General features: G+C 50.7%; 1 protein-coding gene across 2 annotated transcripts in view; it reads left to right on the top strand.

Moving 5' to 3' along the window:
- Positions 1 to 400: 400 nt before the first annotated feature.
- LOC144168776 (uncharacterized) overlaps positions 401 to 15,812 on the top strand; it is a 47,597-nt gene continuing 32,185 nt past the window's right edge. Inside the window, exons 1-2 of one of the 2 annotated variants that reach the window (XM_077697741.1) lie at positions 401 to 1,014; positions 7,949 to 8,277. In XM_077697741.1, coding sequence (XP_077553867.1) covers positions 631 to 1,014; positions 7,949 to 8,277 — 713 coding nt within the window. In that variant the 5' untranslated portion in view covers positions 401 to 630. The remainder of the gene's footprint in view (positions 1,015 to 7,948; positions 8,278 to 15,812) is intronic. The other variant, XM_077697742.1, reaches the window with a different exon arrangement.

Genomic DNA, 15,812 nt, shown 5'->3' with positions numbered 1-15,812 from the left:
CGCCCAGCGGCCTCAACACGGTGATCTAATGAAATGCAGCGCAGAAGCCTGTCGCGAGCGCACTCATCACTCTCGCAAATCGAGGCGGCAGAACTGATGCAGGGCGCCCGTGGTCACCGTCGCAACGTACTACGCGAAAATTAGGCAGTCGCACACACTCAGCGTCCCGATCACACGCTGCACACCACCGTGAGTGCTGTCCAGAAGTTCTTAAAGAGTGCCTTCGCACAATCGTAAGCCTGTGCACCGCTGCAACGGCAGACAAAAATCACGGCGAGAAGATCGCAGCGAGGTAACCGTACAACAGCTGCCATTTTTTAAAACCATGACGTCACGTCCGGCAAAAAAAAAAAAGTCGCTTTCTTTGTTTTTTGATGTCTAGTTGGCGCATGCGCGGTAGAGCTCGTCCACCGTTCCTGAACGTCAGGTTCTCCATTCTCGCTTGCCAGGCAAGCGTGCCAAGCGCCCAAGCGTTGTGTGAGCGAGGGCTGGTGAGGGTGACGCCGTCTTGTTCTGTTGCTGTGTGGCACGGCAGTGCGTTGTGGTGCTGAAGAAGCGCTGTGCTCGCGTCATGGGCGACGAGTGTGGGCAGCCGTAGCAGCGACGCCGCGAGTGCGGCCTAGCCGACCGATGGTGATCAATTTGCGCGTGCAGAGCATGAAATCCGAGCCGCCTGGCAGCGGTCGGCAGCCGATCGAGAGTGGTCCCGTGCCGGGGCCCCGCGACATGTCCCTGACGAACGGGGGCGACCGCAACGCGAGCGACGTTGTCCTACGGCAGGTGAGCTTCTACCACGACCACATCTCGTGCACCAAGGCCGCCGACCTGCTGGAACCGATGCCCTGCGAGACGGACCACCTGTACGCGCACTGCGGGGACGAGGTCCCCGAGGACTCCGAGCAGGACCGCCTGCGCGCCGTCATCGTCATACACACGGACCTCATACAGCACCAGCAGGAGCTCATCGCCGAGCGGGACCGCCAGATCGACGAGCTGCGCGCCCAGCGGGACGCGGTGAGTGGCTCTGGCGGCGGCGACGCCGAGCCGCCTTTGCGCGCGCCCGGCGAGCGCTGCTGCGTGCAACCGCCGAAGCCTGGCTTCGTGCCGTAACCGTGCGGCAGGCCGAGCAGGGCAAATGTGGCGGGGCCACGGTTTTTCGCTACGGGCAGCGTTCGAGCACAGACTGCGGTGCGGTGCTTGTGTGTGCCTTGGTGGTGACGTCTGTCGGTGGTAGCAGTATTTCTTTCTCTATGGTGGTAGTACAGAGGAGCGGTGGCATCGCACGCGCAGAAGCCGCACAGGTGGCGCTGTAGCTGGCCCATCTGCCTCGCGCGTGCTTTTGTTGTGGCCGCGAAGCGGGCTTGTAGTTTACGGTAGCGAAGCATTCGAAACTTAAGCACAAAAACCCTAACCGCACAGTACAGCATGGAAAAGGGCGGAATGGCTACGAACAAGAAAACGAACGAGCGTTCGCGCTCGGGGCGTTTATTTTACTGCTGCGACAGCTGGACGCTTTGAGGATGTGCGCACTGTAAACTGGCACGGCAGCGTGCGTGCAGCGATGCTGTTTAAGCTGGTGGTTGGGCGCTGTTAAACCTCGCCGTGCACTGACGTCATCGTGCGCGCTGACGTCACAGCTTTGCCCTGCTCGGGCGGAACTCGTGTCGCCACCTGTCGGGGGCGCGATTCAACTGGTACAAGCACGGCATTGGAAACGCGCCGCGGGGTGGCTCGTTCTGGCGCTTCTCGCGACGAGTGGTGCAGTATTGACAGGCCAAGGTGAAGAGCTAATGCCGAAACGCAGAGAAGGGGTAACGGTAGCCAACCTCTTTATTATCGTCCCACACCAGCTGAACGGTGGTCACTGCACGAGGTGAAAAATTTTGAGCAAATGCTGGTTCTGCTGTGCCCTCTGCTTCTCTTGGAGCTCACTGCAAAGCCGGTGGGCACGCGTACATTGTAAAGGCTGCACTGACTGAGTGTCCACTTCTCTTTGGGGGCTCAGCCACGACATCGCGCAGAAAAATTGAACGAGCCTCGAACTATAGCTGCACATGAACTTGGTTCAGGGATCGGCCACCTTTCGATGGGGAGGGCATGAAGCCGACGCAGCGGAGGGCTGGTCGGCAAATCGGTGGTGGGGAGGGGCAAAGAGAATAGCTTCACTGAATTAACAGTAAATTTCATAATTATTGACAATCTTTATAACCCCAGCTCGAAGCTGTTGTGTCGGCCTTCATAGAGATATGCTGGGGGCTGCATCCCCGCAGGCCGACCCCTGACTGGGCTGGACGAACTTCGTTGTTTGCCCGGTCCCCTAGCGCGAAGCTGCTCGAGTGTTTTTTGCCCTAATTCACTGCATTGGATAGCAAAAAGTCCGTGGGCTGCCCTAAGTGTCGAAGCTGCACAAAATGTGAACAGCCCTGCTAGTGCACATTCGTTTGCTGGCAAACTGCTTCATTTTTGACAATCCACAGGCAACAAAGAGCAACACACAAACTATCAACTGCCTTACCCACAGAATACAAATGGTCATACAGGGTGTAACATTCATAAATGAGTGTCTTGAAAGAATTTCTCTCAGCGAACTGCTTCTCTGCTTGGGCTCGAACTTCACACGAGGATTTCGTTGTGTGTTATATTTTGTTTAACACCAAACAAGGATTGCACTTACCTGCTATGCTGAAAATAAAATTCTTGCAGCTGACATCCACGTCTAGGTCTTAAAAGAGCCAGGAAGACAAAATACAAGTGTGGTTCTTTAAAAAGACTGCTTTGGGCCGATAATAATGACACCAATTTCATCGTAAACTTCACACAAGCAATCGCGATATTGCAGAAAGCATATGAAGCTGTGGAAACTCCATGGCCTATTTCTGGCAGCTTTTGTGCCACGTCGCTGGGCCTTGTTTGTGCGATTGGCGGCCGCTGACCCAACCCATCTCGACTGCGTGTTTGCATGGTTGGATCACCTGAATGCAGCCAAAGCAGGGATGAAAACGCTTTTGGCGCTAGCCCATGTGACACCCTGCCTGCCCGTAATGCAGCACGAAATTTGCAGGTTTTTCAACATGTTAAAAAACATCTTTTGTGGCTAGAAGGGGCTGAGTGAGCTACCAAAGGCTTTCAAAGTGAACACAGTTGTATTTCGGCTTCATGCCCCCTTTAATATGTGGGACCTCGACAAACAGAGATTGTTTGGAATGGAGTTGCTACATTCACCATCTGTGCGTCACGTGCAGTGAAGGTCAGCGGAGAGAGAAAGACTGGCAGCAAGGGTTTTTGATCGCCATGGCCCAGGAGAGGTGGACCTGCTTCTGCGCCCTTAAAAGGGTCGTGAAGAGGAGATGCATTTGCCTTTTCTTGGCTTTATCTGATTGAACACCCCTCTAAAACATGAATCCGAAATAGTTTCATAACTCATTGCGTCTGTAATTTAGGAGATGCCTTTGAAATGCTTGTTTTGAGGCCCACCGCACGCGACCATGCAGTATTGTTGGTCGGCAGCACAGCTAGCTGTGACGTCATTTTAAGAAAATTGCCGAGTTAAACGCTCTCCGTGTATATTACTTGGCAAAGCTGTAAACGCTCCATTTTAAAAATACTGCATCCTTTCTTGGTTGCCATAGACAGTTTTCTATTCAAGTCTAGCAACCATTGCACCAGAACTGGGAAGCTGATTGTACGGTTTGTGCCGAGTTCCTGTGCTGAAGTTCATGTTGTTTGGCCGAGTTCTCTTCGGAAGCTCACCTTTTTCATATCAAACGGCACAAAGCCTTCGAACAAATAAAGTGCAGGTCGGCTGCCGGGCCGACTTGCACTGAAGTCGTACATTTTACCCACTTGGCCAAAGACATAAAGAGTGCATGCGAGTGAGAACGGCAGTATAAAATGCTCTCCGTGTATGTAGCCCAGCATTGCTTTTATAATTTCTACTCTACCCACTGTCCTGTAACTGTTGAATGCTTCCCCATCAAGGGATAGGGGATCACATCCAGTTGGCGAGACAATCTTTACAGCATTAGTTCTTGCAGGAAAGCAGCGGAACTGTGTGTTGGTGGGACTCTGTGATGCACTGTATCACTGCTTCCCACTCGTTAATTTAATGCCTGAAGAGTAAAATATGGGTTGGTTTGAATTTACGTGCGACTTCTCGAAGTTCCTGTTTGCGTAGTGAGTTCCATTTTCAACCTTCCGGTTATTTATCTTACAAATGCCCTGTCCAGTTTAAACGTGGTTGCTTGTGCCTGCCTGGACCTCGGCCACGTTGATCAATCGTACCAGAGACCAGAGACCCCGTTCAGTTGCGGGCGAATGTCATCATGGCACCGGTCACCCTGTGTGAGCTCGCTCTACACCGACACGATGTGCAGGCAAGGGTTCACTTCGTGATTTGAGGGGGGAAGCCTTGAGCGCATCTTTTTGCCCACTTGCCGATATCCTTGCCACAAAGTGGCCTTGTGTAGTTTGTCTGTTATCAAGGATGCGCACTTCCAAATAGCCGCACAGCACAGTTTTGTCCAAGATCTCTTCACGAATCCTGTAAGATGTGAGCGGCTGCAGGATGTTGGCCAGTCTGAGAGGCAGCAGCGTTTGAAAGTGTCCATGCTCTGTGTTGCTAAGAGAAAGAGAAGTTGGGGGGTACCTGCGGCTCAAAGGTGGAACCTGAGGACGCAATCTTTGATGCTGCCCGCCATGTCTCGACAGATGTGGAATATTGCTGCGTGGCGGCTGGGCAAAAGTGATGGGGGAATGAGGACCTGTCACAGGAGAGGCTTTGTCTGTCTCGTCTTCTGTGGGGAAGAGGGTAGATTCTCCCCGAGTTAGTGTCTGATGTTCCCAGCGGACATCTTCGTCCGCATGGATACTCCACAGATACCCCACAGAGTTTTGCATGGGGTCATGTTCACAGGTGTAGGATGAGGAACGGGGTTAGCATTTTACAAGCAAGGGTCGTCGCAAGGAGCACGATAGGTGAGCTTGCGTGCCTCAACCTCTTACAGTCTTGGTGACAGTGTTAGCTTTCTTCATTGTGGATTGGAGTGTTGTACTGAGGCATTTAGGTGTTCTGCCTGCAGCCAACTATCTGATGCTGTTTTATAGTATGTAATGATGTTTACGCCTCTATTTGATGCCTCCACTAGTCGGTTGGCCAACAGGATGGCTCCAACTTTCGCTTCTTGTCTGCATGTAGACGGGCCATGCAGCACTAGACTGCCAGAGTAGTGGCTGCGTCATACTTTCGAGCATTCCTGAGCATTCGAGTGTTCTCATGATTTGGGAACTTTGTGCTAACGAACTTGATCCAGTCTTTGTGTAGGTTTGGATCCATGATTTTGGTAGAGGAGAGTTGTTATGCGTCGTGTTTGGGTTGGTAACATGTCCATCATGGCGTGCAATTGTGCCCTTCCAACACAGCCTGCAGCCCCCTAGTTTTTCTGGACATGCCCCCGTGAATATCTTAAAGACACTCGGTGCCCGCTTTGTTAAGTGCTGCATAATTCATGTTCTCCCCAAACATTGTTTCAAGAACTTAAATCTCGTCATTGGCCCTGGCAACAAGTTTGAAAATGTCCTTATACGTTGAAAGATGGCCGGACATTTAAAAAATTGTGGTTGATTCCTCTGTCATAGGAATCGGTAAAACACGAAAGTGAAGTGTGCAGTGAAATCTGCAGCTGAGCAGGATTTGCGGGTCGACGGCTGTCTTCTGGGTGTGCTTGGCGAGCGGCGTCCTGCTGGTGGGTCGCTTCGAAAAGGTGTACTGGCGTCATTTCTGTGACGGATATGACGTCAGTGAAACCTTGGCGTATCCTGGCATAAAACACTTTTGTGTGAAAATATAAAACTCTAAAATGAACAACCATAAGTATAACGTACTCTTTAGTACTAAAGGTTGCTTCCCTGCAAGAAGACCGTGTGTGCAGGGGTGCACCCTTTACAGGCCGCTTGCTTCGTTGTACTGGCGTCATTTCCGTGACTGATATGATGTCACTCAAATGTTTGTGTATCCCGGAATAAAACACTATCGTGTTAAAACTGAATACTGACCTTTGATAAAAACTGAGTTTCCAAAAAAATAATTTTCTCTAAAGCGTATACTGGCCCCTCCCCGCTCGTTTCACGTCTTTCCATTGGCTGCCAGTGTCCACGCCCACGACTCTGCCCTGAGGCGGCCGCTGGGGCTGAGCAGCGAAGCCTGCGTAGCAGTTGCTCACAGGAACAGAGAACGAATGTTCAAGAGAGGCAGTAGGGAGCGCATCCAGGGGTCTGTGGAAAAGGAACAGAAACTATGCGGCATCAAAATCTAGAGGGAAATATTCGGCGTCCAGAAGTTAAGGGAAGCACAGGGGAAGTTAACTTCAAGGCTGTCAGGGCGACGAAAAGATTAGAATGCTGGTGGATGGAAAGCAGAGGGGAAAATTGCCTAGGACTGCTAGCACCTGTAACAGGAAAGAAAAAGTATTTTGTGCCTAGTGGGTTTTCGTGCCTGCCCTAAGCGTGAAACGAAGAACGTAAAACATAGGTAAACATCGTCATCAGGGAGCCAGGTTTGTCATTTGGCTGCCAGGGCCAAATGACCTCTCTTTGTGGCTAGCTTAGGTTTATCCCAAATAGTGGGTAGTAAGCACAGTAAAGTATTGCGACGATTCATCGTCATAAATGCCAGTGAACGTTGAATTTCTTTTCACCTACGTTCGGATTGTCCAGTGTCTGCCGTGCAGCTTTTCAAAGTTGCACTTTCTTGTCACTTGGTGGTGGTTTGCTCTCGTTTTAGTGGGGGGATTTGAACCTTGCGTGTCTGCGGTATGCCACTATGAAGTCTTTGGCTGCAGGCGGGGACAACAAGAGATGGCCGCAAAATGTCACCTCTGTGTAAAGTTTGAGCACAAGTGGAGAAGTGGTGTACTTAGGAAAAATTTTCAAACAGGCTTCTTCGTTGGTGCTAGGGGGCAGCAGAATAGTAAAATGCATTCATTTGTCTTACTTTTTGTCCGTCACATCAAAAAAAAAAAAAAAAAAAGAAAAGGAAATACGCATTTCATCGTTTTACAAGGTATCTAACGTAGTGTAGCACATTCTCTGTCGTCAAGCACAGCCACCTCGGCTGTCGCTTCCGTATGTTATAAAACATCCCGGTGTGGTATTATTGCTTAGGAATACTTCCTCGTTTGGCATCCGTGGGTACTTTTTGTACACGAAAATTGCACAAATGAGTGCTATCAGCAATTACAACAAGTACCATTCTTCCTGTGATGAGCATGTACGAAAAGAGCATGGCGGAGGCGGCCGGTCTTGCCGGAAGTCCAGATATGACGTTTCCCGGCCGGTTTTCGCCTCAGCTCTTCGGTCTTCCGGCATTGCGTGCCGAGAAGGGGGCGGGGCATCGGGCCACTTTTGTTTGCGCATTACGCCGCTTCTATTGCCTCTATTGCGAAAATATTTCGTACATGGGAACTATTCAATGTGTACTTGCTGCTGGTCAACTCTTCTTTTAATTCTAAAACCGCTTCACCTTCCCTTTACGTAGAAAGTTATTTGCCACAATGAACATCTGGGGCGAAAGTGAGGACAGCAGTGTCCAGAACAAAGGAAATGGTGTTCCTCAGGGTGGAGTATGGAGTTGTAGCCTATTCGTCGTTAAAATGAATTTGTTTGGAAAATTGTGTGCACGGGATGTCGAAATTAGTTTTAAGTCGCGCAGCCTCTTGGTAGGTGAAAGGCAGTGCAGCCAGGCGTTGGTGTAGACAGTGTGGAATCTGTTCCAAAGCTGATGTCACACAGGAGAGCGTGGGGATTCCCGTCGAGAGAGAAGGCAAGTTCTTGACCGAAGCGGCCCGGGGCACTGCCGTTGCCTGTGGACATCGTCGCCTGCAGCGACGCGAGCGGGCCGACTCTTGTTGCGTGGCAGCTGTGAGTGGAGCCTTCCTTCTGGTGGTGTGCGCAGCTCCAGGACCTCCTGCAGCAGCAGCAGCAGCGCCGCCTGCAGTGCCTGGCCGTGAGCGTGGGCTGCCAGACGGACTGGCTGGAAGCCCCGCAGACCGCCCCTGCGCCCCTGCTGCCCTGTGAAGTGCAGGAGGAGCCACGGGTGGAGGAGGAGGAGGAGCAGCTGCCGTGCCGGCCCTCCTCGCGGCCGAGCAGCCCCCAGCCGGAGCCCAGGCACGAGCCCAGTGCGGCCAGCAGGGAAGAGGAAGCCGGGCAGCAGGCCCCCCCGGTGGAGTCCGGCCAGGAGCCGGCCGCCCCTCCCCCTGCGGGGGAGCCCAGCAGCAGGAAGCGGTCAGTGGCCCCACACTGCGGCCGAGTGCCTCGTTTCTGGTCCCTCTGGGAGCCTTCCCGAGTGCGCGCGTTCCTTAGGGCAGCACGTTTCCACTGTGGGCACCACGCCTCTGTTCCGCTCCCTGCTCCAGTTCAAGCTGCCCAAGTGTCCACAAGGGGCAGCTTAAGTATTCTCGGGGACGGTGAGCAGCGACTCCGCGAACCCCGAACTCCCATCCATAAGCTGCGTCCAACCGTGGTGAGGTTTTGAAAGAGGAAGGGTAGAAACCATAAACGGCGGCTGCCGGAGCCCTGGTTAAGCTCCGGCCTGTCGGTCTGCCAGCTCCAGGACCTCTTTGACTGCCTGGGCTAACGTGAAAGGAGAAAGTACCCCTGTTCCCTGCATGGTGTTCTCAAAAACCCCTTCCCAAACTGATCGGGCCCCAAACAGGGTCCGCACCGAAGCAACTACTGTCCAACAGCCAAATATTTGTGCACCACAGAACTTCCCCAGATTTCTCGTGACTCACTTTCTTGAAGCTGAAGTTGCACTTGCCAGCAAGTCCGTGTTCAAAGTGGCACGATATCTTGAAATAATTGCCGGTAGCAATTATAAGGCAAAGAAACTGTCATCCCGTGATGCACTTGTTGAAGTGTATACCAAGGGCCAGTCTGACAAACTTCTAAGCCAGACTAACATGTGTGACCTCGAAATAGCTGTCTCAGAGCACACCGTACCCTGAACTCTTCACAGGGGGTCATCTCTTAGAGGGACACTGAAGTGATTTGTAAACATGGCGGGATTAGGAGTGCAAATAGTAGTTCGGAGTCCCTAGGCCCTGTTTCAACCACTCTGAGTGCTTTTAAGCGAATTTATTTAGTAGAAAAATCAATTCGAAAATGCTGTCCTCTTCTCTGCACCCTCGCCCATTTTCTGTGGCGTTTTCGTGTCACGTCAGGAGGAGAGGAGCTGGCAATTGGCTGCGCTACTGCACGGCTCGCCAGCCTTCCAACAGAGTCAGTCAGCCCAGAATTTCGTCCACCGGCCACTGACGGGTCGGCGCAGTTCGTTCACTCAGTTGAAACGAAGTCAGGACACGTTTTTGAATGAATGTGCCTTTCTTTACTTTGTTTGTACACTGTATCAAACTCCAAGTCAAGGTCACTTCACATAAGCGCTGCACAAGCGCACATGCGACGCTTCACTGACTGGTACGCCAGTAGGAAAATGTAAGGCCTCTTGAAGGCGGCCGCCACCACCTTCTAGGGGTGTACGGCCAAAGGAGCCTGGCCCGTCAGACGAAGAGGTGGCGCAGGCCGCACCGGCTTCACAAGCATTCAAAGAGAGGCGCCCATCCCTGGACCGCCAGAAAAAGCCACCTCCAAGAGTTCTAGCACCCAGGAACACAGTAACAATGCAAAAGAGACACGCTGGCATCCATAGTCCACTGGAACTGCAGGGGGACTATTGCATAGATTAAATGATGTCAACGACATATTTGCCACACACTCACCTGTGGCGGTATGTATTGTTGCATACGGGAAGGCGTACCCGAGCCGAGCTCCGTCGCCTCCGACAGGCGTGTGGTAACGTGGTGAAGTGAGCAGCCAGCCAATGTTGCTGCCTCGAAGAAGTCCAGAAGCCGAAGGCTAACGTAACTTGTTTACTTCAAAGCGAGAGATGAGCCGAAGCCAAAGAACAATGCCCCGATGGGCGAGGTTACAGTACAGGACTCGAGCAGAGTGACAGCATTGATTCACTGCTCAACAGGAATGAACTACAGCGCTTGGGGGGGTCTATTTATACCCAAAGCGCCAATGGTCAAAACAGGCGTTCCCTCTAGATTGTGCACACGACACGAGCGGCACAGGCACACACAACACTCTTTCCAGACTTCATGAGCAGTCGGTAGTAGCCGTGCACGCTGAATCCGAGAGACGAGGTCTCCGCAGCGGATGCGGGGCTTCCGTGTCCTTCGGGCAAGTCTCGGCATGTTGCGTCGGCACGCCACCGAAGTTTGATCACGCCGATAGCGAGGCGCCAGAGATCCAGACACGTCGCAGCTTGTTTGAATTGTCGGCTGCAAGCGTGAGTCACAGACAGGGGTGCCTGCTTGAAAGGCGCCTGTAGTGGAGGCTTCGCCGCACAGCTGAGGAGCATTGCGGCGGGCTGATTCGTAACAGTATTCGAGAAACAAACTTGGGTGCTAAGCACGAAAACATCTTAAAAAATTATCAGGTCTCTTGCTGCAACCGAGAGCAGGCAAGCAGGCTCTCTGGAGGCATTGCAATAATCGTGCAAAGTGGCTTTGCTTCTCGAGAATGCAAACTTAAAACGAGACTAGAAGCAGTGGCTGCCACCCTGCTTGCATACAAAACAGTGACAGTGTGCTGTGTGTACTTGGAGCCGCAGCTCACTGTGATGCTTCAAGATTTAGAAGAGAACCGTGTTTAATAGTTGGCGATTTCAATGCCCACTCTTCTTTTTTGGGGAGGGAAAAAACTGACGCAAGGGGTCAGGGTTTAGAGGATTTTATTCTGTCCAATAATGTCTGTCTTTTAAACACCAGCAAACCTACGTACTGCTCTCCAAGCTCAGGCAAAATGAGCTGCATTGATTTGTCTTCATTAAACATGGCTGTTGAGCAAGTTGTTGCATTATGATTGAAAAATAGAGCGCAACTTGCACAACGACTCTAAGAAGAACGACGGGAGAAGCGCTTGTCCCGTTGTTCTTCTTTAGTGTCGTTGTCCAGGTCGTGCTCTATTTTTCAATCGTAGATTTGTCTTTTAGTTCACCCTCTCTATATTTACCAATTTTAAGTGGGATATCATAGACAATCCATATGGTAGCAATCGTCTACCTGTGATGGTCAGCGTAAAATCTTCACCAGCCGTTATCCCAATGAAACCATGCCGGCGGAGACCTCAGTTTGCCATCTGGAAACTGTTTGCTTCTCACATAACTTTTTAAAACAAAGTTTTCTCGGGCAGTCTTAGCAATGACGAACGGAATGAAGTACTTAAATTCTGCATCATTAATGCTGCACGCGTAGCTGTTCCACAGTCCATGGGAGCGGTGAGGCAAAGCCGCAAGGGATGGTCTGCCGCAGAGTGTAAAGGGGCGACATAAAGCATGGGGCATCTTTCGAAGGTACCCAACACAGGAAAACCTGATTAAAAAGAAAAGAGCTAAAGCAAGGTACATCTGCTGCAATGCTGATAAATCCTCGTGGCAAAATTATGTCTCGTTCATCGAAAGCTCTGTTGCATCAAAAGAGGCGTGGGACATAAGCTCAATGGGGCTCGCTCCCTTTGTTAACAGCTCCAGGTGTGCAAACAAGCACAAAAGAACAGGTTGGGGGAGCACTTCTCCAAAGTCTCAAGTTACACTGAAGCGTTCTTGAAATACAAAAACGCAGCAGACTGCCAACATATGGCAGAACAAACGTACCGTACAACAGTTTAATCACACTTCAAGAACTAGAAAGAGATGAAATACATTACGAAATCTCCCGGATCCTTGTGTGGAAGCACTTCTGAAGCTTTTCAACAAAACTTGGGTAATGCCCGAAGGTTGGAGAAAAGCATGCACTCTTAAAGCCTGGGAAGTTGCCAGCCTCTCCCAGTAGTTGCAGACGACCCTTGCCCAGAACGTTCGAACATATCGTACATACCAGATTAAGCTTTGTTCTCAAGTCAAACTAACTTCTGCATGTTCGCCAGTGCGGGTTTCAAAAAGCAGGCTCAACCTCGAAAATACTGTATGAGAAGCATTTATACACAAAAACGGCATTGCCTTGCTGTCTTTTTCGATCTTGAGAAGGTGTGCGATACCGCATGGAGGTTTGGAAATATGCGTGACCTCATAGAACTGGGTAATCTGTGGAAGAATGCCCAAGTGCCTGAACGACTTCATGGCGAGTGCGCCTGGGCTCAACCCTCTCAACCAACTGTGCAGGAGAACGGGGTCCCGCAGGGGTGTACTTTAAGCCCAACACTGTTTGTCGTAAAAATGAACTCTGTATCCAACCTCTCTGTGTTGAGGATCTCCAAATAGCTTGCACATCCTCCAATGTAGCAACTTGTGAGAGACAAGTACAGTTAACTATAAATGGACTAACAACATGGGCAGACAGAAATGGTTGCCAGTTTTCACCACGCAAAACAGTCGCTATTCTTTTCTCACTCAAACGAGGCTTACAGACCAATCCCACCCTACACCTCAAGAAAATCGACTTACCCATACAAAACGAACACAAATTTCTTGGCACACTGTTTGACAGAAAACTCGCTTTCCTGCCTCACGTCAGTATGTCGAATAAGAAGGCATCCAGAGCTCTAAACATGCATAAAGTCCCGTCACGCAAACACTGCGGTTATGACAGGGCTTGCCTTTTACAAATTTATTGCTCTGTTGTGCGCTCCTGCTTGGACTATGGCTGCATTGTGTATGGCTCAGCCAGACAATCCTAGTTGAAATGATTAGACCCAGTTCACAATTTATGTCTGCGTCTGGGGCATATAGGACATCATGGTTGAAAAATAGAGCGCGACTTGGACAACAACACTAAAGAAGGGTGACGGGACAAGCGCTCTTCATTTGTGTCGTTGTCCAAGTGGCGCTCTATTTTTCAACCATGAGGCACCAACCTGCCCAACAGCTGTGTTTATTATAGGACATCACCCATCAACAGTCTTTGCGTTGAAACAAATGAACTACCATTCACAGACAGAAGAACGATGCTGACATGCTCATACATCCTAAATATCTGTTCGCTACCAAAACATCTGTGTTACCCCATAGTCACGAAATCGTCGTCTAGGACACTGTTCATTAACAAACCCAGGCAATTAAACCATTACTTCTCCGGTTTGAAGAAAAATGCCAAGAGCTGGGCACATTACCTGAAATTGCCCAGAGGAATGACCAACTGCCACGTTGGTGTACTTTTCCTACGGTATGCGACACCGCGCGACCACATCGTACAGGAGTTTTTAGCACTGGGCAAAAAAACATGGAGACCACACAGCTTTTTACACATACGGTTCAAAAACATCATGCTACGTTGGTACTGCAGTAGTGCAAGGGAAATGGGAGAAGGTGGTCAGGCTACCTCAGTTTTCACAGCGGGAGGTTACGCCATTGCTCTGGCTGTAGAAAGGATAATGCAAGAAAAAATTAAAAACAGTATTATCTACACAGACTCGCTTAGCGCCATCACGGCACTCAGTCACAGAAATGCAGCGCAACCTATAGTAGGAGACACAATACCCAATGTAATAACAACCGAAGCTCTCGGATATTCTGCTGGGTTCCTAGCCGCGTGGGAATGAGAGAGCCAATACATGTGCTGCACAGGCCAGTAATGGAACAATAACTGAAGTAAACATTCCTCACCGCAACTGCATGAAGTCTATGCGGAGTCAACTGGCAGCCTTCCGGGGATACCGAAACTAGCAACAAACTTCACACGCTTCACCCCACTCTGTCAGAATGGCAGACGAGCAGACACGAAGATCGCCTCACAGGAGGCATTCCATGTCACCTTTGCATAGGACACACACATCTGGCACAACTTTCTCCTGATGAAACAAGATAAACCCTAGAAGTGAAGAATGTGACCAAGATCTAACAGTAAACCACATTTTACTCACGTGCGAAATTTGAGGTCCTGAGAAAAAAAAACATTTTAGGCAGTTCTACTACGAACACATCCCCTTCACCCCAGTTTACTCCTGGGCCTTTGCTGAAACTTCCCCCATTCTTGGTTTCCTAAGAGAAGAAAAGCTCCCAAACAAGCTTTAAATGTCCCAAACACAAGTAAGCACACAAAGTTCTGTTTGGTGCATCATGGCCTTAGTTATGTGCCACAAAACCCAGCAGCAATCAAGCTGTGGGCAGCATTGATTGGACTGGCTGCAAAGTCCAAATGAATGCTGCTCACGGTGCTTGCGTGGGCAGCTCTGCACGATGCGTACATCAAAGGTGACCGAGCAGGTGCGTGTTGTTCGGGGCGTCTGAGCAGGAGAGGGCCTCAGCGGATTCTGGTTTCATCGCCAGCTGTGTGCCAAAATTTCAACTCTCTCACTGCATCGAGTGTTTTGTGACATTGACAATGACTTATACAGGGTAGGTTTATGAAGCAAGAGTTAGTACGTTGACTACCGTCAATACTGAGCAAGCCCCTTACCCCCCCTCCCTTCACGAGGGAATAGTTCAGGGAATTCTGGGGAGGAGGCCCTTGTTCGAACTGCTCCATAATTCAAAATGGCAGTGCACAAATGTTTATTCCCCCCCCCCCCCCCCCCCTTCCTAAAAGAAAAAATAATTCAATGCATTGGAGAGAAACACGTTTGTAATACGGATGAAGACCGTGAAGCCCCTCTTGGCAAAAGCAGTGTTAGCAATTCGTACGGTGTTCTTGCAAACCACGTTGTTGGTTCTTGTAGCCAGAGAATCCATTCTCACCCTTGCCTGGTTCGTTTTTGAGGTGCAGAACAAGGTGCACTCGTGGCGTTTGGAGGGCATTTGCAGCGGAGCGAAAGGCTTTTGCTGTCTGCGAGAAATCTTCCACTGTCCGTTGGGCTTTCGTTAGTGGCACGACCCAGTGCAATGCGAAACCACTACTTCTATCGTCTAACGTGTTGGCTCGACATTGTTCCTCGAGGCCTGTTACAGCACGCCCTGCACTTCTTTCTCATTCACTAAACTCAAAAAGAGGGACATCCACTTTTTCACTGAACACCGGCTCAACTTGCTCAACTTTTGCTTACAAGCCTGCCCTGTGTTCTTGGATGGGACTTTGTATTGGACTAAAGCACAGTCAGGTGCCTTTCGTTCTCGCTGGTTTGGGCCATGAGAGAGTGATTGGGGGAGGGGCGCTGACTCGGAAATGGTCAGATTGTGGCACAGGGCGTGCTTGCATGGGCGGGTACGATTGATTGGTATTTTACGGTAAGGCTGTCACGCACGACATAAAATTGTTTCTGTTTAGCGTGGTTACGGCCTCCCTTCATAGTTGGCGTAACAATACCGCTGAAGAACCACTGTCTGCACACCTCCTTTTCCCCGAGCGAGCTTGTACCTGGTTTATAGTAATAGCTTGTACCTGGCTTGATAGTAATCGTGTCGTGAGTGTACGACTTGACTGGAAGGGGTGGCAGTGTCGCTTGGGCCCCGTGTGCTTCATGAGTGAGCAGCGTTGGCTGGCAGAGTGCACGCCGCGTGTGCTAGTGCTTCTACATTGCCTTGTTTGTTCGTAAATTACATTGCTGTAAAGCGAATGTCCACCGAGTTCAAGTGCCAATCGCTCGTTTTCAAGCTTACTATCCCAGTGTGACCTGTTCAGTTTGCGTTGCGCTTTGTCGGCCTCGGCCAATTGCAACAAACTGCCCATGATACGTCATAGGTTCCGTGGGGAGAGGTAGCTAGCCGGGGAGTTCCGTGCACAGACAGAGACGGGAGCTGTGTTGGGCAGTGCAGGGGCGCGTGTGGCGACGGGGGGGCAGCGAGGAGCAGGGCTGCGCGGGTGCTGTGCTTGCTCGCAGTGCAG

This window comes from Haemaphysalis longicornis, unplaced genomic scaffold, assembly GCF_048455015.1.
Source record: "Haemaphysalis longicornis isolate Haplotype H1 unplaced genomic scaffold, Haemaphysalis longicornis Haplotype H1 scaffold_2, whole genome shotgun sequence".
Classification (NCBI taxonomy): Eukaryota; Metazoa; Arthropoda; class Arachnida; order Ixodida; family Ixodidae; genus Haemaphysalis; species Haemaphysalis longicornis.
This window is presented reverse-complemented; position numbering and strand designations above follow the sequence as displayed.